General features: G+C 31.4%; 1 protein-coding gene across 1 annotated transcript in view; it reads left to right on the top strand.

The window, feature by feature from the left end:
• The window catches only part of LOC127792786 (uncharacterized), an 86,961-nt gene extending 60,825 nt beyond the window's left edge, over window positions 1-26,136 (top strand). The window contains exon 2 of the mRNA XM_052323371.1: window positions 23,297-26,136. Within this exon, the coding sequence (XP_052179331.1) occupies window positions 24,924-25,973 (1,050 nt within the window). The 5' untranslated portion in view covers window positions 23,297-24,923 and the 3' untranslated portion in view covers window positions 25,974-26,136. The remainder of the gene's footprint in view (window positions 1-23,296) is intronic.
• Window positions 26,137-26,451: the final 315 nt, after the last annotated feature.

Here is a 26,451-nt window from a genome sequence, read left to right as displayed (position 1 = left end):
AAATACACTAAAGAAAGTTCAAATTCGATTTTTGGGAAGTTTCGAAAACATGTGTTTTAGCTATGGGTCCATAGTAGAACACTTGAAACAAGAAAGACTGAACTTTATTCAATAAACGATATCTCAAAATTGTCTCATTTGTTTTTGACGATTCCGAATTTATGTGAAAGACGACATTTTGATACACTAAATACACTAAAGAAAGTTCAAAGTTGGATTTCGGGAAGTTTTGAAAACTTGAGTTTTAGTCATGGGTGTATTGTAGAACAATTGAAACAAGAAAGAGTCAACTTTGTTCAATCAAAGTTATCTCAGAATTGACTCATTTGCTTTTAACGATTCCGAATGTTTGTGAAAGACGATATTTTGATACGCTAAATACACTAAAGAAAGTTCAAATTTGGATTTTGGGAAGTTTTGAAAACTTGAGTTTTAGTCCATAGTAGAACAATTGAAACAGGGAAGAGTCAACTTTGTTCAATCAAAGTTATCTCAAAATTGACTCATTTGTTTTTAACGATTCCGAATCTATGTGAAAGACGATATTTTGATACAGTAAATACTCTAAAGAAAGTTCAAATTCGATTTTTGGGAAGTTTTGAAATCATGTGTTTTAGCCATGGGTCCATAGTAGAACACTTGAAACAAGAAAGATTCAAATTTGTTCAATCAACGATATCTAAAAATTGACTTATTTGCTTTCGAACGATTCCTAATAATTGTGAAAGACGACATTTTGATACGCTAAATACACTAAAGAAAGTTCAAATTTGGATTTCGGGAAGTTTTGAAAACTTGAGTTTTAGTCCATAGTAGAACAATTGAAACAGGGAAGAGTCAACTTTGTTCAATCAAAGTTATCTCAAAATTGACTCATTTGTTTTTAACGATTCCGAATCTATGTGAAAGACGATATTTTGATACAGTAAATACTCTAAAGAAAGTTCAAATTCGATTTTTGGGAAGTTTTGAAATCATGTGTTTTAGCCATGGGTCCATAGTAGAACACTTGAAACATGAAAGATTCAAATTTGTTCAATCAACGATATCTCAAAATTGACTTATTTGCTTTCGAACGATTCCTAATAATTGTGAAAGACCACATTTTGATACGCTAAATACACTAAAGAAAGTTCAAATTTGGATTTCGGGAAGTTTTGAAAACTTGAGTTTTAGTCAAGGGTCCATAGTAGAACAATTGAAACAAGAAAGAGTCAACTTTGTTCAATCAAAGTTATCTCAAAATTGTCCCATTTGTTTTTAACGATTCTGAATATATGTGAAGGACGATATTTTGATACACTAAATACACTAAAGAAAGTTCAATTTTGGATTTCGGAAAGTTTTGAAAACTTGAGTTTTAGCCATGGATCCATAGTAGAACAATTGAAACAAGGAAGAGTCAACTTTGTTCAATCAAACTTATCTCAAAATTGACTCATTTGTTTTTAACGATTCCGAATCTATGTGAAAGACGATATTTTGATACACTAAATACACTAAAGAAAGTTCAAATTCAGTTTTTGGGAAGTTTCGAAAACATGACTTTTAGCCATGGGTCCATAGTAGAACACTTGAAACAAGAAAGACTGAACTTTATTCAATCAACGATATCTCAAAATTGTCTCATTTGTTTTTGACGATTCCGAATCTATGTGAAAGACGATATTTTGATACACTAAATACACTAACGAAAGTTCAAATTTGATTTTTGGGAAGTTTCGAAAACATGTGTTTTAGCCATGGGTCCATAGTAGAACACTTGAAACAAGAAAGACTGAACTTTATTCAATAAACGATATCTCAAAATTGTCTCATTTGTTTTTGACAATTCGGAATTTATGTGAAAGACGATATTTTGATACACTAAATACACTAAAGAAAGTTCAAAGTTGGATTTCGGGAAGTTTTGAAAACTTGAGTTTTAGTCATGGGTTTATAGTAGAACAATTGAAACAAGAAAGAGTCAACTTTGTTCAATAAAAGTTATCTCAAAATTGACTCATTTGTTTTTAACGATTCCGAATCTATGTGAAAGACGATATTTTGATACAATAAATACACTAAAGAAAGTTCAAATTCAGTTTTTGGGAAGTTTCCAAAACATGACTTTTAGCCATGGGTCCATAGTAGAACACTTGAAACAAGAAATAGTCAACTTTGTTCAATCAAAGTTATCTCAAAATTGACTCATTTTTTTTTGACGATTCCGAATCTATGTGAATGACGATATTTTGATACAATAAATACACTAAAGAAAGTTCAAATTCAGTTTTTGGGAAGTTTCGAAAACATGACTTTTAGCCATGGGTCCATAGTAGAACACTTGAAACAAGAAATAGTCAACTTTGTTCAATCAAAGTTATCTCAAAATTGACTCATTTTTTTTTAACGATTCCGAATGTATGTGAAAGACGATCTTTTGATACACTAAATACACTAAAGAAAGTTCAAATTCGGATTTCGGGAAGTTTTGAAAACTTGAGTTTTCGTCATGGGTCCACAGTAGAACAATTGAAACTAGAAAGAGTCAACTTTGTTCAATCAAAGTTATCTCAAAATTGACTCATTTGTTTTTAACGATTTCGAATCTATGTGAAAGACGATATTTTGATACACTAAATACACTAAAGAAAGTTCAAATTCGGTTTTTGGGAAGTTTTGAAAACATGACTTTTAGCCATGGGTCCATAGTAGAATACTTGAAACAAGAAAGAGTCAACTTTGTTCAATCAACGAAATCTCAAAATTGACTTATTTGCTTTTGACGATTCCTAATAATTGTGAAAGACGACATTTTGATACACTAAATACACTCAAGAAAGTTCAAATTCGGATTTTGGGAAGTTTTGAAAACATGACTTTTAGCCATGGGTCCATACTAGAACACTTGAAACAAGAAAGACTCAACTTTATTCAATCAACGATATCAAAAAATTGACTCATTCCTTTTTAAAGATTCCGAATCTATGGGAGAGACGATATTTTGACACACTAAATACACTAAAAAAAGTTCAAATTCTGTTTTTTGGAAGTTTTGAAAACATGACTTAAAGACTTAACTTTATTCAATCAACGATATCTCAAAATTGACTCATTCCTTTTTGACGATTTCGAATCTGTAGGAAAGACGATATTTTGATACACTAAATACTCTAAAGAAAGTTCAAATTCGATTTTTGGGAAGTTTTTTAAAACATGACTTTTAGCCCCATCCATAGTAGAACACTTGAAACAAGAAGGAGTCAACTTTGTTCAATCTACGATATCTCAAAATTCACTTATTTGCTTTTGAAGATTCCTAATAATTGTGAAAGACGACATTTTGACACGCTAAAAACACTAAAGAAAGTTCAAATTTGGATTACGGGAAGTGTTGAAAACTTGAGTTTTAGTCATGGGTCCATAGTAGAACAATTGAAACAAGAACGAGTCAACTTTGTTCAATCAAAGTTATCTAAAAATTGACTCATTTGTTTTTAACGATTCCGAATGTTTGTGAAAGACGATATTTTGATACGCTAAATACACTAAAGAAAGTTCAAATTTGGATTTCGGGAAGTTTTGAAAACTTGAGTTTTAGCCATGGGTCCATAGTAGAACAATTGAAACAAGGAAGAGTCAACTTTGTTCAATCAAAGTTATCTCAAAATTGACTCATTTGTTTTTAACGATTCCGAATCTATGTGAAAGACGATATTTTGATACAGTAAATACTCTAAAGAAAGTTCAAATTCGATTTTTGGGAAGTTTTGAAATCATGTGGTTTAGCCATGGGTCCATAGTAGAACACTTGAAACGAGAAAGATTCAAATTTGTTCAATCAACGATATCTCAAAATTGACTTATTTGCTTTCGAACGATTCCTAATAATTGTGAAAGACGACATTTTGATACGCTAAATACACTAAAGAAAGTTCAAATTTGGATTTCGGGAAGTTTTGAAAACTTGAGTTTTAGTCAAGGGTCCATAGTAGAACAATTGAAACAAGAAAGAGTCAACTTTGTTCAATCAAAGTTATCTCAAAATTGTCCCATTTGTTTTTAACGATTCTGAATATATGTGAAGGACGATATTTTGATACACTAAATACACTAAAGAAAGTTCAATTTTGGATTTCGGAAAGTTTTGAAAACTTGAGTTTTAGCCATGGGTCCATAGTAGAACAATTGAAACAAGGAAGAGTCAACTTTGTTCAATCAAAGTTATCTCAAAATTGACTCATTTGTTTTTAACGATTCCGAATCTATATGAAAGACGATATTTTGATACACTAAATACACTAAAGAAAGTTCAAATTCGATTTTTGGGAAGTTTCGAAAACATGTGTTTTAGCCATGGGTCCATAGTAGAACACTTGAAACAAGAAAGACTGAACTTTATTCAATAAACGATATCTCAAAAATTGTCTCATTTGTTTTTGACGATTCCGAATTTATGTGAAAGACGATATTTTGATACACTAAATACACTAAAGAAAGTTCAAAGTTGGATTTCGGGAAGTTTTGAAAACTTGAGTTTTAGTCATGGGTCTATAGTAGAACAATTGAAACAAGAAAGAGTCAACTTTGTTCAATCAAAGTTATCTCAAAATTGACTCATTTGTTTTTAACGATTCCGAATCTATGTGAAAGACGATATTTTGATACAATAAATACACTAAAGAAAGTTCAAATTCAGTTTTTGGGAAGTTTCCAAAACATGACTTTTAGCCATGGGTCCATAGTAGAACACTTGAAACAAGAAATAGTCAACTTTGTTCAATCAAAGTTATCTCAAAATTGACTCATTTTTTTTTAACGATTCCGAATATATGTGAAAGACGATCTTTTGATACACTAAATATACTAAAGAAAGTTCAAATTCGGATTTCGGAAAGTTTTGAAAACTTGAGTTTTCATCATGGGTCCACAGTAGAACAATTGAAACTAGAAAGAGTCAACTTTGTTCAATCAAAGTTATCTCAAAATTGACTCATTTGTTTTTAACGATTTCGAATCTATGTGAAAGACGATATTTTGATACACTAAATACACTAAAGAAAGTACAAATTCGGTTTTTGGGAAGTTTCCAAAACATGACTTTTAGCCATGGGTCCATAGTAGAACACTTGAAACAAGAAAGACTCAACTTTTTTCAATCAACGATATCTCAAAATTGACTCATTTGTTTTTGACGATTCCGAATCTATGTGAAAGACGATATTTTGATACACTAAATACACTAAAGAATGTTAAAATTCGATTTTTGGGAAATTTTGAAAACATGTGTTTTAGGCATGGGACCATAGTAGAACACTTGAAACAAGAAAGATTCAAAATTGACGTATTTCCTTTTGACGATTCCTAATAATTGTGAAAGACGACATTTTGAAACACTAAATACACTAAATAAAGTTCAAATTTGGATTTTGGGAAGTTTTGAAAATATGACTTTTAGCCATGGGTCCATAGTAGAACACTTGAAACAAGAAAGACTCAACTATATTCAATCAATGATATCTCAAAATTGAGTCATTCCTTTCTGAGCATTTCGAATCTATGGGGAAGACGATATTTTGATACACTAAATACACTAAAGAAAGTACAAATTCGGTTTTTGGGAAGTTTCCAAAACATGATTTTTAGCCATGGGTCCATAGTAGAACACTTGAAACAAGAAAGACTCAACTTTATTCAATCAACGATATCTCAAAATTTACTCATTTGTTTTTGACGATTCCGAATCTATGTGAAAGACGATATTTTGATACACTAAATACACTAAAGAAAGTTAAAATTCGATTTTTGGGAAATTTTGAAAACATGTGTTTTAGGCATGGGACCATAGTAGAACACTTGAAACAAGAAAGAGTCAAAATTGACTTATTTCCTTTTGACGATTCCTAATAATTGTGAAAGACGACATTTTGATACACTAAATACACTAAAGAAAGTTCAAATTCGGATTTTTGGAAATTTTGAAAACATGACTTTTAACCATGGGTCCATAGTAGAACACTTGAAACAAGAAAGACTCAACTTTATTCAATCAACGATATCACAAAATTGACTCATTCCTTTTTGACGATTCCGAATCTATGGGAGAGACGATATTTTGATACACTGAATACACTAAAAAAAGTTCAAATTCTGTTTTTTGGAAGTTTTGAAAACATGACTTAAAGACTCAACTTTATTAAATCAACGATATCTCAAAATTGACTAATTGCTTTTTGACGATATCGAATCTATGGGAAAGACGATATTTTGATACAATAAATACTCTAAAGAAAGTTCAAATTCGGTTTTTGGGATGTTTTTTAAAACATGACTTTTAGCCATGGGTCCATAGTAGAACACTTGAAACAAGAAAGAGTCAAGTTTGTTCAATCAATGATATCTCAAAATTCACTTATTTGCTTTTGAAGATTCCTAATAATTGTGAAAGACGACATTTTGACACGCTAAAAACACTAAATAAAGTTCAAATTTGGCATTCGGGAAGTTTTGAAAACTTGAGTTTTAGCCATGGGTCCATAGTAGAACAATTGAAACAACAAAGAGTCAACTTTATTCAATCAACGATATCTAAAAATTGACTCATTCCTTTTTGACGATTTCAAATCTATGGGAAAGACGATATTTTGATACACTAAATACTCTAAAGAAAGTTCAAATTCTGTTTTTGGGAAGTTTCCAAAACATGACTTTTAGCCATGGGTCCATAGTAGAACACTTGAAACAAGAAAGAGTCAAGTTTGTTCAATCAACGATATCTCAAAATTGACTTATTTGCTTTTGAAGATTCCTAATAATTGTGAAAGACGACATTTTGACACGCTAAAAACACTAAATAAAGTTCAAATTTTTCTTTCGCGTAGTTTTGAAAACTTGAGTTTTAGCCATGGGTCCATAGTAGAACAATTGAAACAACAAAGAGACAACTTTGTTCAATCAAAGTTATGTCAAAATTGACTCATTTGTTTTTAACGATTTCGATTCTATGTGAAAGAAGATATTTTGATACAATAAATACACTAAAAAAAGTTCAAATTCTGTTTTTGGGAAGTTTCCAAAACATGACTTTTAGCCATGGGTCCATAGTAGAACACTTGAAACAAGAAAGAGTCAAGTTTGTTCAATCAACGATATCTCAAAATTGACTTATTTGCTTTTGAAGATTTCTAATAATTGTGAAAGACGACATTTTGACACGCTAAAAACACTAAATAAAGTTCAAATTTTGCTTTCGCGAAGTTTTGAAAACTTGAGTTTTAGCCATGGGTCCATAGTAGAACAATTGAAACAAGAGTCAACTTTGTTCAATCAAAGTTATGTCAAAATTGACTCTTTTGTTTTTAACGATTCCGAATCTATGTGAAAGACGATATTTTGATACACTAAATACACTAAAGAAAGTTCAAATTCGATTTTTGGGAAGTTTTGAAAACATGTGTTTTAGCCATGGGTCCATAGTAGAACACTTGAAACAAGAAAGAGTCAAGTTTGTTCAATCAACAATATCTCAAAATTGACTTATTTGCTTTTTATGATTCCTAATGATTGTGAAAGACGACTTTTTGATACGCTAAATACACTAAAGAAAGTTCAAATTTGGATTTCAGGAAGTTTTGAAGACTTGAGTTTTAGTCATGGGTCCATAGTAGAACAATTGAAACAAGAAAGAGTCAACTTTGTTCAACCAAAGTTATCTCAAAATTGACTCATTTGTTTTTCACGATTCCGAATGTATGTGAAAGACGATATTTTGATATACTAAATACACTAAAGAAAGTTCAAATTTGGATTTCGGGAAGTTTTGAAAACTTGAGTTTTAGTCATGGGTCCATAGCAGAACAATTGAAACAAGAACGAGTCAACTTTGTTCAATCAAAGTTATCTCAAAATTGACTCATTTGTCTTTAACGATTCCGAATGTTTGTGAAAGACGATATTTTGATAAACCAAATACACTAAAGAAAGTTCAATTTTGGATTTCAGGAAGTTTTGAAAACTTGAGTTTTAGTCACGGTCCATAGTAGAACAATTGAAACAAGAGTCAACTTTGTTCAATCAAAGTTATGTCAAAATTGACTCTTTTGTTTTTAACGATTCCGAATCTATGTGAAAGACGATATTTTGATACAGTAAATACACTAAAGAAAGTTCAAATTCGATTTTTTGGAAGTTTTGAAAACATGTGTTTTAGCCATGGGTCCATAGTAGAACACTTGAAACAAGAAAGATTCAAGTTTGTTCAATCAACAATATCTCAAAATTGACTTATTTGCTTTTTACGATTCCTAATGATTGTGAAAGACGACTTTTTGATACGCTAAATACACTAAAGAAAGTTCAAATTTGGATTTTAGGAAGTTTTGAAAACTTGAGTTTTAGTCATGGGTCCATAGTAGAACAATTGAAACAAGAAAGAGTCAACTTTGTTCAACCAAAGTTATCTCAAAATTGACTCATTTGTTTTTCACGATTCCGAATGTATGTGAAAGACGATATTTTGATATACTAAATACACTAAATAAAGTTCAAATTTGGATTTCGGGAAGTTTTGAAAACTTGAGTTTTAGTCATGGGTCCATAGCAGAACAATTGAAACAAGAACGAGTCAACTTTGTTCAATCAAAGTTATCTCAAAATTGACTCATTTGTCTTTAACGATTCCGAATGTTTGTGAAAGACGATATTTTGATACACGAAATACACTAAAGAAAGTTCAAATTCTGATTTCGAGAAGTTTTGAAAACTTGAGTTTTAGTCAGGGGTCCATAGTAGAACAATTGAAAGAAGAAAGAGTCAATCAAAGTTATCTCAAAATTTACTCATTTGTTTTTAACGATTCCGAATCTATGTGAAAGACGATATTTTGATACACAAAATACACTAAAGAAAGTTCAAATTTAGTTTTTGGGAAGTTTCCAATACATGACTTTTAGCCATGGGTCCATAGTAGAACAATTGAAACAAGAAAGAGTCAACTTTGTTCAATCAAAGTTATCTCAAAATTGACTCATTTGTTTTTAACGATTCCGAATCTATGTGAAAGACGATATTTTGATACACTAAATACACTAAAGAAAGTTCAAATTCGGTTTTTGGGAAGTTTTTTAAAACATGACTTTTACCCATGGGTCCATAGTAGAACACTTGAAACAAGAAAGAGTCAAGTTTGTTCAATCAACGATATCTCAAAATTGACTTATTTGCTTTTGAAGATTTCTAATAATTGTGAAAGACGACATTTTGACACGCTAAAAACACTAAATAAAGTTCAAATTTTGCTTTCGCGAAGTTTTGAAAACTTGAGTTTTAGCCATGGGTCCATAGTAGAACAATTGAAACAAGAGTCAACTTTGTTCAATCAAAGTTATGTCAAAATTGACTCTTTTGTTTTTAACGATTCCGAATCTATGTGAAAGACGATATTTTGATACACTAAATACACTAAAGAAAGTTCAAATTCGATTTTTGGGAAGTTTTGAAAACATGTGTTTTAGCCATGGGTCCATAGTAGAACACTTGAAACAAGAAAGAGTCAAGTTTGTTCAATCAACAATATCTCAAAATTGACTTATTTGCTTTTTATGATTCCTAATGATTGTGAAAGACGACTTTTTGATACGCTAAATACACTAAAGAAAGTTCAAATTTGGATTTCAGGAAGTTTTGAAGACTTGAGTTTTAGTCATGGGTCCATAGTAGAACAATTGAAACAAGAAAGAGTCAACTTTGTTCAACCAAAGTTATCTCAAAATTGACTCATTTGTTTTTCACGATTCCGAATGTATGTGAAAGACGATATTTTGATATACTAAATACACTAAAGAAAGTTCAAATTTGGATTTCGGGAAGTTTTGAAAACTTGAGTTTTAGTCATGGGTCCATAGCAGAACAATTGAAACAAGAACGAGTCAACTTTGTTCAATCAAAGTTATCTCAAAATTGACTCATTTGTCTTTAACGATTCCGAATGTTTGTGAAAGACGATATTTTGATAAACCAAATACACTAAAGAAAGTTCAATTTTGGATTTCAGGAAGTTTTGAAAACTTGAGTTTTAGTCACGGTCCATAGTAGAACAATTGAAACAAGAGTCAACTTTGTTCAATCAAAGTTATGTCAAAATTGACTCTTTTGTTTTTAACGATTCCGAATCTATGTGAAAGACGATATTTTGATACAGTAAATACACTAAAGAAAGTTCAAATTCGATTTTTTGGAAGTTTTGAAAACATGTGTTTTAGCCATGGGTCCATAGTAGAACACTTGAAACAAGAAAGATTCAAGTTTGTTCAATCAACAATATCTCAAAATTGACTTATTTGCTTTTTACGATTCCTAATGATTGTGAAAGACGACTTTTTGATACGCTAAATACACTAAAGAAAGTTCAAATTTGGATTTTAGGAAGTTTTGAAAACTTGAGTTTTAGTCATGGGTCCATAGTAGAACAATTGAAACAAGAAAGAGTCAACTTTGTTCAACCAAAGTTATCTCAAAATTGACTCATTTGTTTTTCACGATTCCGAATGTATGTGAAAGACGATATTTTGATATACTAAATACACTAAATAAAGTTCAAATTTGGATTTCGGGAAGTTTTGAAAACTTGAGTTTTAGTCATGGGTCCATAGCAGAACAATTGAAACAAGAACGAGTCAACTTTGTTCAATCAAAGTTATCTCAAAATTGACTCATTTGTCTTTAACGATTCCGAATGTTTGTGAAAGACGATATTTTGATACACGAAATACACTAAAGAAAGTTCAAATTCTGATTTCGAGAAGTTTTGAAAACTTGAGTTTTAGTCAGGGGTCCATAGTAGAACAATTGAAAGAAGAAAGAGTCAATCAAAGTTATCTCAAAATTTACTCATTTGTTTTTAACGATTCCGAATCTATGTGAAAGACGATATTTTGATACACAAAATACACTAAAGAAAGTTCAAATTTAGTTTTTGGGAAGTTTCCAATACATGACTTTTAGCCATGGGTCCATAGTAGAACAATTGAAACAAGAAAGAGTCAACTTTGTTCAATCAAAGTTATCTCAAAATTGACTCATTTGTTTTTAACGATTCCGAATCTATGTGAAAGACGATATTTTGATACACTAAATACACTAAAGAAAGTTCAAATTCGGTTTTTGGGAAGTTTTTTAAAACATGACTTTTACCCATGGGTCCATAGTAGAACACTTGAAACAAGAAAGAGTCAAGTTTGTTCAATCAACGATATCTCAAAATTCACTTATTTGCTTTTGAAGATTCCTAATAATTGTGAAAGACGACATTTTGACACGCTAAAAACACTAAATAAAGTTCAAATTTTTCTTTCGCGTAGTTTTGAAAACTTGAGTTTTAGCCATGGGTCCATAGTAGAACAATTGAAACAACAAAGAGTCAACTTTGTTCAATCAAAGTTATGTCAAAATTGACTCATTTGTTTTTAACGATTTCGATTCTATGTGAAAGAAGATATTTTGATACAATAAATACACTAAAAAAAGTTCAAATTCTGTTTTTGGGAAGTTTCCAAAACATGACTTTTAGCCATGGGTCCATAGTAGAACACTTGAAACAAGAAAGAGTCAAGTTTGTTCAATCAACGATATCTCAAAATTGACTTATTTGCTTTTGAAGATTTCTAATAATTGTGAAAGACGACATTTTGACACGCTAAAAACACTAAATAAAGTTCAAATTTTGCTTTCGCGAAGTTTTGAAAACTTGAGTTTTAGCCATGGGTCCATAGTAGAACAATTGAAACAAGAGTCAACTTTGTTCAATCAAAGTTATGTCAAAATTGACTCTTTTGTTTTTAACGATTCCGAATCTATGTGAAAGACGATATTTTGATACACTAAATACACTAAAGAAAGTTCAAATTCGATTTTTGGGAAGTTTTGAAAACATGTGTTTTAGCCATGGGTCCATAGTAGAACACTTGAAACAAGAAAGAGTCAAGTTTGTTCAATCAACAATATCTCAAAATTGACTTATTTGCTTTTTATGATTCCTAATGATTGTGAAAGACGACTTTTTGATACGCTAAATACACTAAAGAAAGTTCAAATTTGGATTTTAGGAAGTTTTGAAAACTTGAGTTTTAGTCATGGGTCCATAGTAGAACAATTGAAATAAGAAAGAGTCAACTTTGTTCAACCAAAGTTATCTCAAAATTGACTCATTTGTTTTTCACGATTCCGAATGTATGTGAAAGACGATATTTGGATATACTAAATACACTAAAGAAAGTTCAAATTTGGATTTCGGGAAGTTTTGAAAACTTGAGTTTTAGTCATGGGTCCATAGCAGAACAATTGAAACAAGAACGAGTCAACTTTGTTCAATCAAAGTTATCTCAAAATTGACTCATTTGTCTTTAACGATTCCGAATGTTTGTGAAAGACGATATTTTGATACACTAAATACACTAAAGAAAGTTCAAATTTGGATTTCGAGAAGTTTTGAAAACTTGAGTTTTAGTCATGGGTCCATAGTAGAACAATTGAAAGAAGAAAGAGTCAATCAAAGTTATCTCAAAATTTACTCATTTGTTTTTAACGATTCCGAATCTATGTGAAAGACGATATTTTGACACACAAAATACACTAAAGAAAGTTCAATTTCAGTTTTTGGGAAGTTTCCAATACATGACTTTTAGCCATGGGTCCATAGTAGAACAATTGAAACAAGAAAGAGTTAACTTTGTTCAATCAAAGTTATCTCAAAATTGACTCATTTGTTTTTAACGATTCCGAATGTATGTGAAAGACGATATTTTGATACACTAAATACACTAAAAAAAGTTCAAATTCTGTTTTTTGGAAGTTTTGAAAACATGACTTAAAGACTCAACTTTATTCAATCAACGATATCTAAAAATTGACTCATTCCTTTCTGACGATTTCGAATCTATGGGAAAGACGATATTTTGATACACTAAATACTCTAAAGAAAGTTCAAATTCGATTTTTGGGAAGTTTTTTAAAACATGACTTTTTGCCGTGGGTCCATAGTAGAACACTTGAAACAAGAAAGAGTCAAGTTTGTTCAATCAACGATATCTCAAAATTCACATATTTGCTTTTGAAGATTCCTAATAATTGTGAAAGACGACATTTTGACACGCTAAAAACACTAAATAAAGTTCAAATTTGGCTTTCGCGTAGTTTTGAAAACTTGAGTTTTAGCCATGGGTCCATAGTAGAACAATTGAAACAACAAAGAGTCAACTTTGTTCAATCAAAGTTATGTCAAAATTGACTCATTTGTTTTTAACGATTCCGAATCTATGTGAAAGACGATATTTTGATACCCTAAATACACTAAAGAAAGTTCAAATTCGGTTTTTGGGAAGTTTCCAAAACATGACTTTTAGCCATGGGTCCATAGTAGAACACTTGGAACAAGTAAGACTGAACTTTATTCAGTCAACGATATCTCAAAATTTTCACCTTTGTTTTTGACGATTCCGAATCTATGTGAAAGACGATATTTTGATACACTAAATACACTAAAGAAAGTTCAAATTCGATTTTTGGGAAGTTTTGAAAACATGTGTTTTAGGCATGGGTCCATAGTAGAACACTTGAAACAAGAAAGAGTCAAGTTTGTTCAATCAACGATATCTCAAAATTGACTTGTTTGCTTTTGACGATTCCTAATAATTGTGATAAACGACATTTTGATACACTAAAGAAAGTTCAAATTTCGATTTTGGGAAGTTTTGAAAACATGACTTTTAGCCATGGGTCCATAGTAGAACACTTGAAACAAGAAAGACTCAACTTTATTCAATCAACGATATCACAAAATTGACTCATTCCTTTTTGACGATTCTGAATCTATGGGAGAGACGATATTTTGATACACTAAATACACTAAAAAAAGTTCAAATTCTGTTTTTTGGAAGTTTTGAAAACATGACTTAAAGACTCAACTTTATTCAATCAACGATATCTAAAAATTGATTCATTCCTTTTTGACGATTTCGAATCTATGGGAAAGACGATATTTTGATACACTAAATACTCTAAAGAAAGTTCAAATTCAATTTTTGGGAAGTTTTTTAAAACATGACTTTTACCCATGGGTCCATAGTAGAACACTTGAAACAAGAAAGAGTCAAGTTTGTTCAATCAACGATATCTCAAAATTCACTTATTTGCTTTTGAAGATTCCTAATAATTGTGAAAGACGACATTTTGACACGCTAAAAACACTAAATAAAGTTCAAATTTTGCTTTCGCGTAGTTTTGAAAACTTGAGTTTTAGCCATGGGTCCATAGTAGAACAATTGAAACAACAAAGAGTCAACTTTGTTCAATCAAAGTTATGTCAAAATCGACTCATTTGCTTTTAACGATTTCGAATCTATGTGAAAGACGATATTTTGATACAATAAATACACTAAAGAAAGTTCAAATTCTGTTTTTGGGAAGTTTCCAAAACATGACTTTTAGCCATGGGTCCATAGTAGAACACTTGAAACAAGAAAGAGTCAAGTTTGTTCAATCAACGATATCTCAAAATTGACTTATTTGCTTTTGAAGATTTCTAATAATTGTGAAAGACGACATTTTGACACGCTAAAAACACTAAATAAAGTTCAAATTTTGCTTTCGCGTAGTTTTGAAAACTTGAGTTTTAGCCATGGGTCCATAGTAGAACAATTGAAACAACAAAGAGTCAACTTTGTTCAATCAAAGTTATGTCAAAATTGACTCATTTGCTTTTAACGATTTCGAATCTATGTGAAAGACGATATTTTGATACAATAAATACACTAAAGAAAGTTCAAATTCTGTTTTTGGGAAGTTTCCAAAACATGACTTTTAGCGATGGGTCCATAGTAGAACACTTGAAACAAGAAAGAGTCAAGTTTGTTCAATCAACGATATCTCAAAATTGACTTATTTGCTTTTGAAGATTTCTAATAATTGTGAAAGACGACATTTTGATACGCTAAAAACACTAAATAAAGTTCAAATTTGGCTTTCGCGAAGTTTTGAAAACTTGAGTTTTAGCCATGGGTCCATAGTAGAACAATTGAAACAAGAGTCAACTTTGTTCAATCAAAGTTATCTCAAAATTGACTCTTTTGTTTTTAACGATTCCGAATCTATGTGAAAGATGATATTTTGATATACTAAATACACTAAAGAAAGTTCAAATTTGGATTTCGGGAAGTTTTGAAAACTTGAGTTTTAGTCATGGGTCCATAGCAGAACAATTGAAACAAGAACGAGTCAACTTTGTTCAATCAAAGTTATCTCAAAATTGACTCATTTGTCTTTAACGATTCCGAATGTTTGTGAAAGACGATATTTTGATAAACCAAATACACTAAAGAAAGTTCAATTTTGGATTTCAGGAAGTTTTGAAAACTTGAGTTTTAGTCACGGGTCCATAGTAGAACAATTGAAACAAGAGTCAACTTTGTTCAATCAAAGTTATGTCAAAATTGACTCTTTTGTTTTTAACGATTCCGAATCTATGTGAAAGACGATATTTTGATACACTAAATACACTAAAGAAAGTTCAAATTCGATTTTTGGGAAGTTTTGAAAACATGTGTTTTAGCCATGGGTCCATAGTAGAACACTTGAAACAAGAAAGATTCAAGTTTGTTCAATCAACAATATCTCAAAATTGACTTATTTGCTTTTTACGATTCCTAATGATTGTGAAAGACGACTTTTTGATACGCTAAATACACTAAAGAAAGTTCAAATTTGGATTTCAGGAAGTTTTGAAAACTTGAGTTTTAGTCATGGGTCCATAGTAGAACAATTGAAACAAGAAAGAGTCAACTTTGTTCAACCAAAGTTATCTCAAAATTGACTCATTTGTTTTTCACGATTCCGAATGTATGTGAAAGACGATATTTTGATATACTAAATACACTAAATAAAGTTCAAATTTGGATTTCGGGAAGTTTTGAAAACTTGAGTTTTAGTCATGGGTCCATAGCAGAACAATTGAAACAAGAACGAGTCAACTTTGTTCAATCAAAGTTATCTCAAAATTGACTCATTTGTCTTTAACGATTCCGAATGTTTGTGAAAGACGATATTTTGATACACGAAATACACTAAAGAAAGTTCAAATTCTGATTTCGAGAAGTTTTGAAAACTTGAGTTTTAGTCAGGGGTCCATAGTAGAACAATTGAAAGAAGAAAGAGTCAATCAAAGTTATCTCAAAATTTACTCATTTGTTTTTAACGATTCCGAATCTATGTGAAAGACGATATTTTGATACACAAAATACACTAAAGAAAGTTCAAATTTAGTTTTTGGGAAGTTTCCAATACATGACTTTTAGCCATGGGTCCATAGTAGAACAATTGAAACAAGAAAGAGTCAACTTTGTTCAATCAAAGTTATCTCAAAATTGACTCATTTGTTTTTAACGATTCCGAATCTATGTGAAAGACGATATTTTGATACACTAAATACACTAAAGAAAGTTCAAATTCGGTTTTTGGGAAGTTTTTTAAAACATGACTTTTACCCATGGGTCCATAGTAGAACACTTGAAACAAGAAAGAGTCAAGTTTGTTCAATCAACCATATCTCAAAATTCACTTATTTGCTTTTGAAGATTCCTAATAATTGTGAAAGACGACATTTTGACACGCTAAAAACACTAAATAAAGTTCAAATTTTTCTTTCGCGTAGTTTTGAAAACTTGAGTTTTAGCCATGGGTCCATAGTAGAACAATTGAAACAACAAAGAGTCAACTTTGTTCAATCAAAGTTATGTCAAAATTGACTCATTTGTTTTTAACGATTTCGATTCTATGTGAAAGAAGATATTTTGATACAATAAATACACTAAAAAAAGTTCAAATTCTGTTTTTGGGAAGTTTCCAAAACATGACTTTTAGCCATGGGTCCATAGTAGAACACTTGAAACAAGAAAGAGTCAAGTTTGTTCAATCAACGATATCTCAAAATTGACTTATTTGCTTTTGAAGATTTCTAATAATTGTGAAAGACGACATTTTGACACGCTAAAAACACTAAATAAAGTTCAAATTTTGCTTTCGCGAAGTTTTGAAAACTTGAGTTTTAGCCATGGGTCCATAGTAGAACAATTGAAACAAGAGTCAACTTTGTTCAATCAAAGTTATGTCAAAATTGACTCTTTTGTTTTTAACGATTCCGAATCTATGTGAAAGACGATATTTTGATACACTAAATACACTAAAGAAAGTTCAAATTCGATTTTTGGGAAGTTTTGAAAACATGTGTTTTAGCCATGGGTCCATAGTAGAACACTTGAAACAAGAAAGAGTCAAGTTTGTTCAATCAACAATATCTCAAAATTGACTTATTTGCTTTTTATGATTCCTAATGATTGTGAAAGACGACTTTTTGATACGCTAAATACACTAAAGAAAGTTCAAATTTGGATTTCAGGAAGTTTTGAAGACTTGAGTTTTAGTCATGGGTCCATAGTAGAACAATTGAAACAAGAAAGAGTCAACTTTGTTCAACCAAAGTTATCTCAAAATTGACTCATTTGTTTTTCACGATTCCGAATGTATGTGAAAGACGATATTTTGATATACTAAATACACTAAAGAAAGTTCAAATTTGGATTTCAGGAAGTTTTGAAGACTTGAGTTTTAGTCATGGGTCCATAGTAGAACAATTGAAACAAGAAAGAGTCAACTTTGTTCAACCAAAGTTATCTCAAAATTGACTCATTTGTTTTTCACGATTCCGAATGTATGTGAAAGACGATATTTTGATATACTAAATACACTAAAGAAAGTTCAAATTTGGATTTCGGGAAGTTTTGAAAACTTGAGTTTTAGTCATGGGTCCATAGCAGAACAATTGAAACAAGAACGAGTCAACTTTGTTCAATCAAAGTTATCTCAAAATTGACTCATTTGTCTTTAACGATTCCGAATGTTTGTGAAAGACGATATTTTGATAAACCAAATACACTAAAGAAAGTTCAATTTTGGATTTCAGGAAGTTTTGAAAACTTGAGTTTTAGTCACGGGTCCATAGTAGAACAATTGAAACAAGAGTCAACTTTGTTCAATCAAAGTTATGTCAAAATTGACTCTTTTGTTTTTAACGATTCCGAATCTATGTGAAAGACGATATTTTGATACACTAAATACACTAAAGAAAGTTCAAATTCGATTTTTGGGAAGTTTTGAAAACATGTGTTTTAGCCATGGGTCCATAGTAGAACACTTGAAACAAGAAAGATTCAAGTTTGTTCAATCAACAATATCTCCAAATTGACTTATTTGCTTTTTACGATTCCTAATGATTGTGAAAGACGACTTTTTGATACGCTAAATACACTAAAGAAAGTTCAAATTTGGATTTTAGGAAGTTTTGAAAACTTGAGTTTTAGTCATGGGTCCATAGTAGAACAATTGAAATAAGAAAGAGTCAACTTTGTTCAACCAAAGTTATCTCAAAATTGACTCATTTGTTTTTCACGATTCCGAATCTATGTGAAAGACGATATTTTGATACACAAAATACACTAAAGAAAGGTCAAATTTAGTTTTTGGGAAGTTTCCAATACATAACTTTTAGCCATGGGTCCATAGTAGAACAATTGAAACAAGAAAGAGTCAACTTTGTTCAATCAAAGTTATCTCAAAATTGACTCATTTGTTTTTAACGATTCCGAATCTATGTGAAAGACGATATTTTGATACACTAAATACACTAAAGAAAGTTCAAATTCGGTTTTTGGGAAGTTTTTTAAAACATGACTTTTACCCATGGGTCCATAGTAGAACACTTGAAACAAGAAAGAGTCAAGTTTGTTCAATCAACGATATCTCAAAATTCACTTATTTGCTTTTGAAGATTCCTAATAATTGTGAAAGACGACATTTTGACACACTAAAAACACTAAATAAAGTTCAAATTTTGCTTTCGCGTAGTTTTGAAAACTTGAGTTTTAGCCATGGGTCCATAGTAGAACAATTGAAACAACAAAGAGTCAACTTTGTTCAATCAAAGTCATGTCAAAATTGACTCATTTGTTTTTAACGATTTCGAATCTATGTGAAAGAAGATATTTTGATACAATAAATACACTAAAGAAAGTTCAAATTTAGTTTTTGGGAAGTTTCCAATACATAACTTTTAGCCATGGGTCCATAGTAGAACAATTGAAACAAGAAAGAGTCAACTTTGTTCAATCAAAGTTATCTCAAAATTGACTCATTTGTTTTTAACGATTCCGAATCTATGTGAAAGACGATATTTTGATACACTAAATACACTAAAGAAAGTTCAAATTCGGTTTTTGGGAAGTTTTTTAAAACATGACTTTTACCCATGGGTCCATAGTAGAACACTTGAAACAAGAAAGAGTCAAGTTTGTTCAATCAACGATATCTCAAAATTCACTTATTTGCTTTTGAAGATTCCTAATAATTGTGAAAGACGACATTTTGACACGCTAAAAACACTAAATAAAGTTCAAATTTTGCTTTCGCGTAGTTTTGAAAACTTGAGTTTTAGCCATGGGTCCATAGTAGAACAATTGAAACAACAAAGAGTCAACTTTGTTCAATCAAAGTTATGTCAAAATTGACTCATTTGTTTTTAACGATTTCGATTCTATGTGAAAGAAGATATTTTGATACAATAAATACACTAAAAAAAGTTCAAATTCTGTTTTTGGGAAGTTTCCAAAACATGACTTTTAGCCATGGGTCCATAGTAGAACACTTGAAACAAGAAAGAGTCAAGTTTGTTCAATCAACGATATCTCAAAATTGACTTATTTGCTTTTGAAGATTTCTAATAATTGTGAAAGACGACATTTTGACACGCTAAAAACACTAAATAAAGTTCAAATTTTGCTTTCGCGAAGTTTTGAAAACTTGAGTTTTAGCCATGGGTCCATAGTAGAACAATTGAAACAAGAGTCAACTTTGTTCAATCAAAGTTATCTCAAAATTGACTCTTTATTTTTAACGATTCCGAATCTATGTGAAAGACGATATTTTGATACACTAAATACACTAAAGAAAGTTCAAATTCGATTTTTGGGAAGTTTTGAAAACATGTGTTTTAGCCATGGGTCCATAGTAGAACACTTGAAACAAGAAAGAGTCAAGTTTGTTCAATCAACAATATCTCAAAATTGACTTATTTGCTTTTTATGATTCCTAATGATTGTGAAAGACGACTTTTTGATACGCTAAATACACTAAAGAAAGTTCAAATTTGGATTTCAGGAAGTTTTGAAGACTTGAGTTTTAGTCATGGGTCCATAGTAGAACAATTGAAACAAGAAAGAGTCAACTTTGTTCAACCAAAGTTATCTCAAAATTGACTCATTTGTTTTTCACGATTCCGAATGTATGTGAAAGACGATATTTTGATATACTAAATACACTAAAGAAAGTTCAAATTTGGATTTCGGGAAGTTTTGAAAACTTGAGTTTTAGTCATGGGTCCATAGCAGAACAATTGAAACAAGAACGAGTCAACTTTGTTCAATCAAAGTTATCTCAAAATTGACTCATTTGTCTTTAACGATTCCGAATGTTTGTGAAAGACGATATTTTGATAAACCAAATACACTAAAGAAAGTTCAATTTTGGATTTCAGGAAGTTTTGAAAACTTGAGTTTTAGTCACGGGTCCATAGTAGAACAATTGAAACAAGAGTCAACTTTGTTCAATCAAAGTTATGTCAAAATTGACTCTTTTGTTTTTAACGATTCCGAATCTATGTGAAAGACGATATTTTGATACACTAAATACACTAAAGAAAGTTCAAATTCGATTTTTGGGAAGTTTTGAAAACATGTGTTTTAGCCATGGGTCCATAGTAGAACACTTGAAACAAGAAAGATTCAAGTTTGTTCAATCAACAATATCTCAAAATTGACTTATTTGCTTTTTACGATTCCTAATGATTGTGAAAGACGACTTTTTGATACGCTAAATACACTAAAGAAAGTTCAAATTTGGATTTCAGGAAGTTTTGAAAACTTGAGTTTTAGTCATGGGTCCATAGTAGAACAATTGAAACAAGAAAGAGTCAACTTTGTTCAACCAAAGTTATCTCAAAATTGACTCATTTGTTTTTCACGATTCCGAATGTATGTGAAAGACGATATTTTGATATACTAAATACACTAAATAAAGTTCAAATTTGGATTTCGGGAAGTTTTGAAAACTTGAGTTTTAGTCATGGGTCCATAGCAGAACAATTGAAACAAGAACGAGTCAACTTTGTTCAATCAAAGTTATCTCAAAATTGACTCATTTGTCTTTAACGATTCCGAATGTTTGTGAAAGACGATATTTTGATACACTAAATACACTAAAGAAAGTTCAAATTCTGATTTCGAGAAATTTTGAAAACTTGAGTTTTAGTCAGGGGTCCATAGTAGAACAATTGAAAGAAGAAAGAGTCAATCAAAGTTATCTCAAAATTTACTCATTTGTTTTTAACGATTCCGAATCTATGTGAAAGACGATATTTTGATACACAAAATACACTAAAGAAAGTTCAAATTTAGTTTTTGGGAAGTTTCCAATACATGACTTTTAGCCATGGGTCCATAGTAGAACAATTGAAACAAGAAAGAGTCAACTTTGTTCAATCAAAGTTATCTCAAAATTGACTCATTTGTTTTTAACGATTCCGAATCTATGTGAAAGACGATATTTTGATACACTAAATACACTAAAGAAAGTTCAAATTCGGTTTTTGGGAAGTTTTTTAAAACATGACTTTTACCCATGGGTCCATAGTAGAACACTTGAAACAAGAAAGAGTCAAGTTTGTTCAATCAACCATATCTCAAAATTCACTTATTTGCTTTTGAAGATTCCTAATAATTGTGAAAGACGACATTTTGACACGCTAAAAACACTAAATAAAGTTCAAATTTTGCTTTCGCGAAGTTTTGAAAACTTGAGTTTTAGCCATGGGTCCATAGTAGAACAATTGAAACAAGAGTCAACTTTGTTCAATCAAAGTTATCTCAAAATTGACTCTTTTGTTTTTAACGATTCCGAATCTATGTGAAAGACGATATTTTGATACACTAAATACACTAAAGAAAGTTCAAATTCGATTTTTGGGAAGTTTTGAAAACATGTGTTTTAGCCATGGGTCCATAGTAGAACACTTGAAACAAGAAAGAGTCAAGTTTGTTCAATCAACAATATCTCAAAATTGACTTATTTGCTTTTTATGATTCCTAATGATTGTGAAAGACGACTTTTTGATACGCTAAATACACTAAAGAAAGTTCAAATTTGGATTTCAGGAAGTTTTGAAGACTTGAGTTTTAGTCATGGGTCCATAGTAGAACAATTGAAACAAGAAAGAGTCAACTTTGTTCAACCAAAGTTATCTCAAAATTGACTCATTTGTTTTTCACGATTCCGAATGTATGTGAAAGACGATATTTTGATATACTAAATACACTAAAGAAAGTTCAAATTTGGATTTCGGGAAGTTTTGAAAACTTGAGTTTTAGTCATGGGTCCATAGCAGAACAATTGAAACAAGAACGAGTCAACTTTGTTCAATCAAAGTTATCTCAAAATTGACTCATTTGTCTTTAACGATTCCGAATGTTTGTGAAAGACGATATTTTGATAAACCAAATACACTAAAGAAAGTTCAATTTTGGATTTCAGGAAGTTTTGAAAACTTGAGTTTTAGTCACGGGTCCATAGTAGAACAATTGAAACAAGAGTCAACTTTGTTCAATCAAAGTTATGTCAAAATTGACTCTTTTGTTTTTAACGATTCCGAATCTATGTGAAAGACGATATTTTGATACACTAAATACACTAAAGAAAGTTCAAATTCGATTTTTGGGAAGTTTTGAAAACATGTGTTTTAGCCATGGGTCCATAGTAGAACACTTGAAACAAGAAAGATTCAAGTTTGTTCAATCAACAATATCTCCAAATTGACTTATTTGCTTTTTACGATTCCTAATGATTGTGAAAGACGACTTTTTGATACGCTAAATACACTAAAGAAAGTTCAAATTTGGATTTTAGGAAGTTTTGAAAACTTGAGTTTTAGTCATGGGTCCATAGTAGAACAATTGAAATAAGAAAGAGTCAACTTTGTTCAACCAAAGTTATCTCAAAATTGACTCATTTGTTTTTCACGATTCCGAATCTATGTGAAAGACGATATTTTGATACACAAAATACACTAAAGAAAGTTCAAATTTAGTTTTTGGGAAGTTTCCAATACATAACTTTTAGCCATGGGTCCATAGTAGAACAATTGAAACAAGATGATGTGAATCAGGTTGCTAAAGCCTCACAAGATCTGTTGAGCATTAATGGAGGCCCAATATCTGTTGAACATTGATGGAGGCCCAATTTAAGCATTAATGGAGGCCCAAAATCTGTTGAGCATTTATGGAGGCCCAATAACAAGATTGCAAGATTTGGGGTTGATTGATTGATTGGTTGATTGATTGACACAATTGCCAAATTTGGGGTTGATTGATTGATTGGTTGATTGATTGACAAGATTGCCAGATTTGGGGTTGATTGATTGATTGATTGATTGACAAGATTGCCAGATTGATTGGTTGATTGATTGATTGACAAGATTTGCAAGATTTGGAGATGATTGATTGATTGACAAGATTGATCCAAGCTTCCCTTATTTCCTCCTTTGTTTTAAATCTTTTCTATTTTAGATAATTCTTGTTTCTTTATCAGATTATGCTATTTCCTTCTTGTAATCAATTCCTAATATGCCTGGGATTTGATTTATTTCTTTCTAATTTAGAATTTGAATTCGGCTATATAAGCCAATGTAACCCGAGAGGAATTTAGTTTTGGATCAATATTATTTTGTGAGAGTTTTCTCTTTGGTTCTTCAACGAACTATTTTGAACTTATCAAGATTTTATCTTGTGGCGTTCATCCTTGACTTATCACTCACAAATCTTCTCATCTATCTTGAGTGTGGCGTCAACCCTACCTTCTTATACCTTTGGTTCTTATCTCTTTATAGATAACGGGTCAAGGTCCTTTGTTTTCTTTATTATGAATCTGTTTTAGAACGATCCTTGGCAAAGGAACCATTTTTGATCGTCGGGTCTCACCTTCCTTCGTGGGGTTCACATCATTTGGTATCAGAGCTTTGGCTCTAAATCAGGTTTGAACTATCCTTATTTTTGCTTTCATTGATTATTGTTTCTCTTTATTCCCGCACCATTGTTTGTTCTTCAAGTTTGCAACTTTGCCTATTTTTCATCTTGATTTCTTCAAGTTTTGTTATTTATCATTATATATATAAAAAAAAGTGAGAAGTTGGGAATTCCAAAAAAAAAAAAAAAGGAAAGTTGGAAATTCAAAAAAAAAAAAAAAAGAGTGGAAAGTTGGAAGTTCGCAAAGAAAAAGAAAGTGCGAAATTGAAAATTCAAAAAAAAAAAAAGTAAAGTAAATTCAGAAATCAATTGAATCTGAATTAGTTGAAGTGTTGCTTATCATTCAAGTTTTGATAGCATAAAGTGTGTATTCTGTCTATTCAGAACAGTTTGACCCTAGTTGCATCAAAATTCGTATCTCCTTTTCCTGTTGTCTTTTCTTATCCATTGTTTCATTATAACTCTATCCTTTCGGCTTCTTAAATTCTGCCTATTTTTTTCGTCCTTTGCAAATTAATCCATTCTCATTCTTAGTGATCTGATTGGTTGAGTTTGGATTGTTGCAAGAAAAATTTTGATTGAGTTCATTTGAGTTCAATAAAGAACTAAAAGAGGAGGCTAAAGAGTGGAAAAAGGCAGGAGAGTGTGAGCTCATAAGAGGGTAAAAGCCAAGTTTGAGAATACACGAGTGTGAGTGCTATCAATCTTGAGAGGAAACACGTGAGGGAGTGTTTGTGAGGTTTCCTAACTTTGTTTTGCAGGCTATTAAACATGTCTCGAGAGAATGAAGCTCAGGAAAAGATAGATTTCAAACTCTTCTTTCAGTCCTTAGAGCAAAAATTTGAACGAATGGAGATGAGGTTTGATGAGATAAATGAGAAAATAGATAAAGTTGAATCTAGTTCACAAAGGGGGCAACCACCTAGAGCTCCTACTGTGCAACGAAGAGAGAGGCATCCACCTAGGTATGATTATGAAGATGACTATGGGGATGACCTAGATGATGATGATCGTTCCTCTAATGTAAGTGTAGGCCGAATTAGGCGTGGGAATAGAGATAGAGGAGTTAGACATGGAGAAAGGATTGATAATAACTTGGACAACATTAAGATGCAGATTCCATCTTTCCAAGGAAAAAACGATCCAGAAGTTTATTTGAAGTGGGAGACAAAGGTTGAAATGGTGTTTTCTTGTCACAAGTACTCTGAATTGAAAAAGGTAAAATTGGCCACCATCGAATTTACTGATTATGCTATTATTTGGTGGGATCAACTTATTTTGAGCAGGAGACGGAATCATGAAAGGCCCATTGAGACATGGGAAGAAATGAAGGCTATTATGAGGAGGCGATTCATTCCAAGTCACTACTATAGGGACTTATTTCAGAAGTTGCAACGCCTTACTCAAGGTTCCAAAAGTGTTGAGGACTACCACAAGGAGATGGAAATAGCCATGATTCGAGCCAATGTGGAGGAGGACCGAGAAACTACCATGGCCAGGTTCCTAGTTGGATTGAACCGTGATATTGCAGATGTGGTCGAATTACAACATTACGTTGAGTTAGATGACATGGTGCACATGGCCATTAAAGTGGAGCGACAATTGAGGAGAAAGGGGTCCACACGAATTGGGCAAAATTCAAGTTCTTCTTCAACATGGGAATCGAATTGTAGTGGAAAGGATGAAAGGCCTAATGTTGAAACCTTCAAAACAAACAAAGATGGAGGAGCACCAAATAAGGTAAAATCTGATACTCTACCTCCTAGATATAGAGATATCAAATGCTTTAAGTGTTTGGGAACAGGCCATATTGCATCTTAATGCCCAAACAAGAGTGTGATGATTTTGAAAGATGATGGTGATATTGAGACCGAAGATGAGATTGATAATAAGTCTGATAATGAGTCCATGCCACCTTTAGAGGATGCAAGTGGCATTGAGTACCCGGTTGATGGGGAGCTCTTGGTGGCAATGAGAGCTCTTAGTGTGCAAGTCAAGGTTCCATAGTAGAACAATTGAAACAAGAAAGAGTCAACTTTGTTCTATCAAAGTTATCTCAAAATTGACTCATTTGCTTTTAACTATTCTGAATGTATGTGAAAGACGATATTTTGATACACTAAATACACTAAAGAAAGTTCAATTTTGGATTTCGGGAAGTTTTGAAAACTTGAGTTTTAGTCACGGGTCCATAGTGGAACAATTGAAATAAGAAAGACTCAACTTTATTCAATCAAAGTTATGTCAAAATTGACTCATTTGTTTCTGACGATTCCGAATCTATGTGAAAGACGATATT

This window comes from Diospyros lotus, unplaced genomic scaffold (assembly GCF_014633365.1).
Source record: "Diospyros lotus cultivar Yz01 unplaced genomic scaffold, ASM1463336v1 superscaf1, whole genome shotgun sequence".
NCBI lineage: Eukaryota > Viridiplantae > Streptophyta > Magnoliopsida > Ericales > Ebenaceae > Diospyros > Diospyros lotus.
Note: the sequence above shows the minus strand (reverse complement) of the source record. Positions and strands in the feature narration are given on the sequence as shown.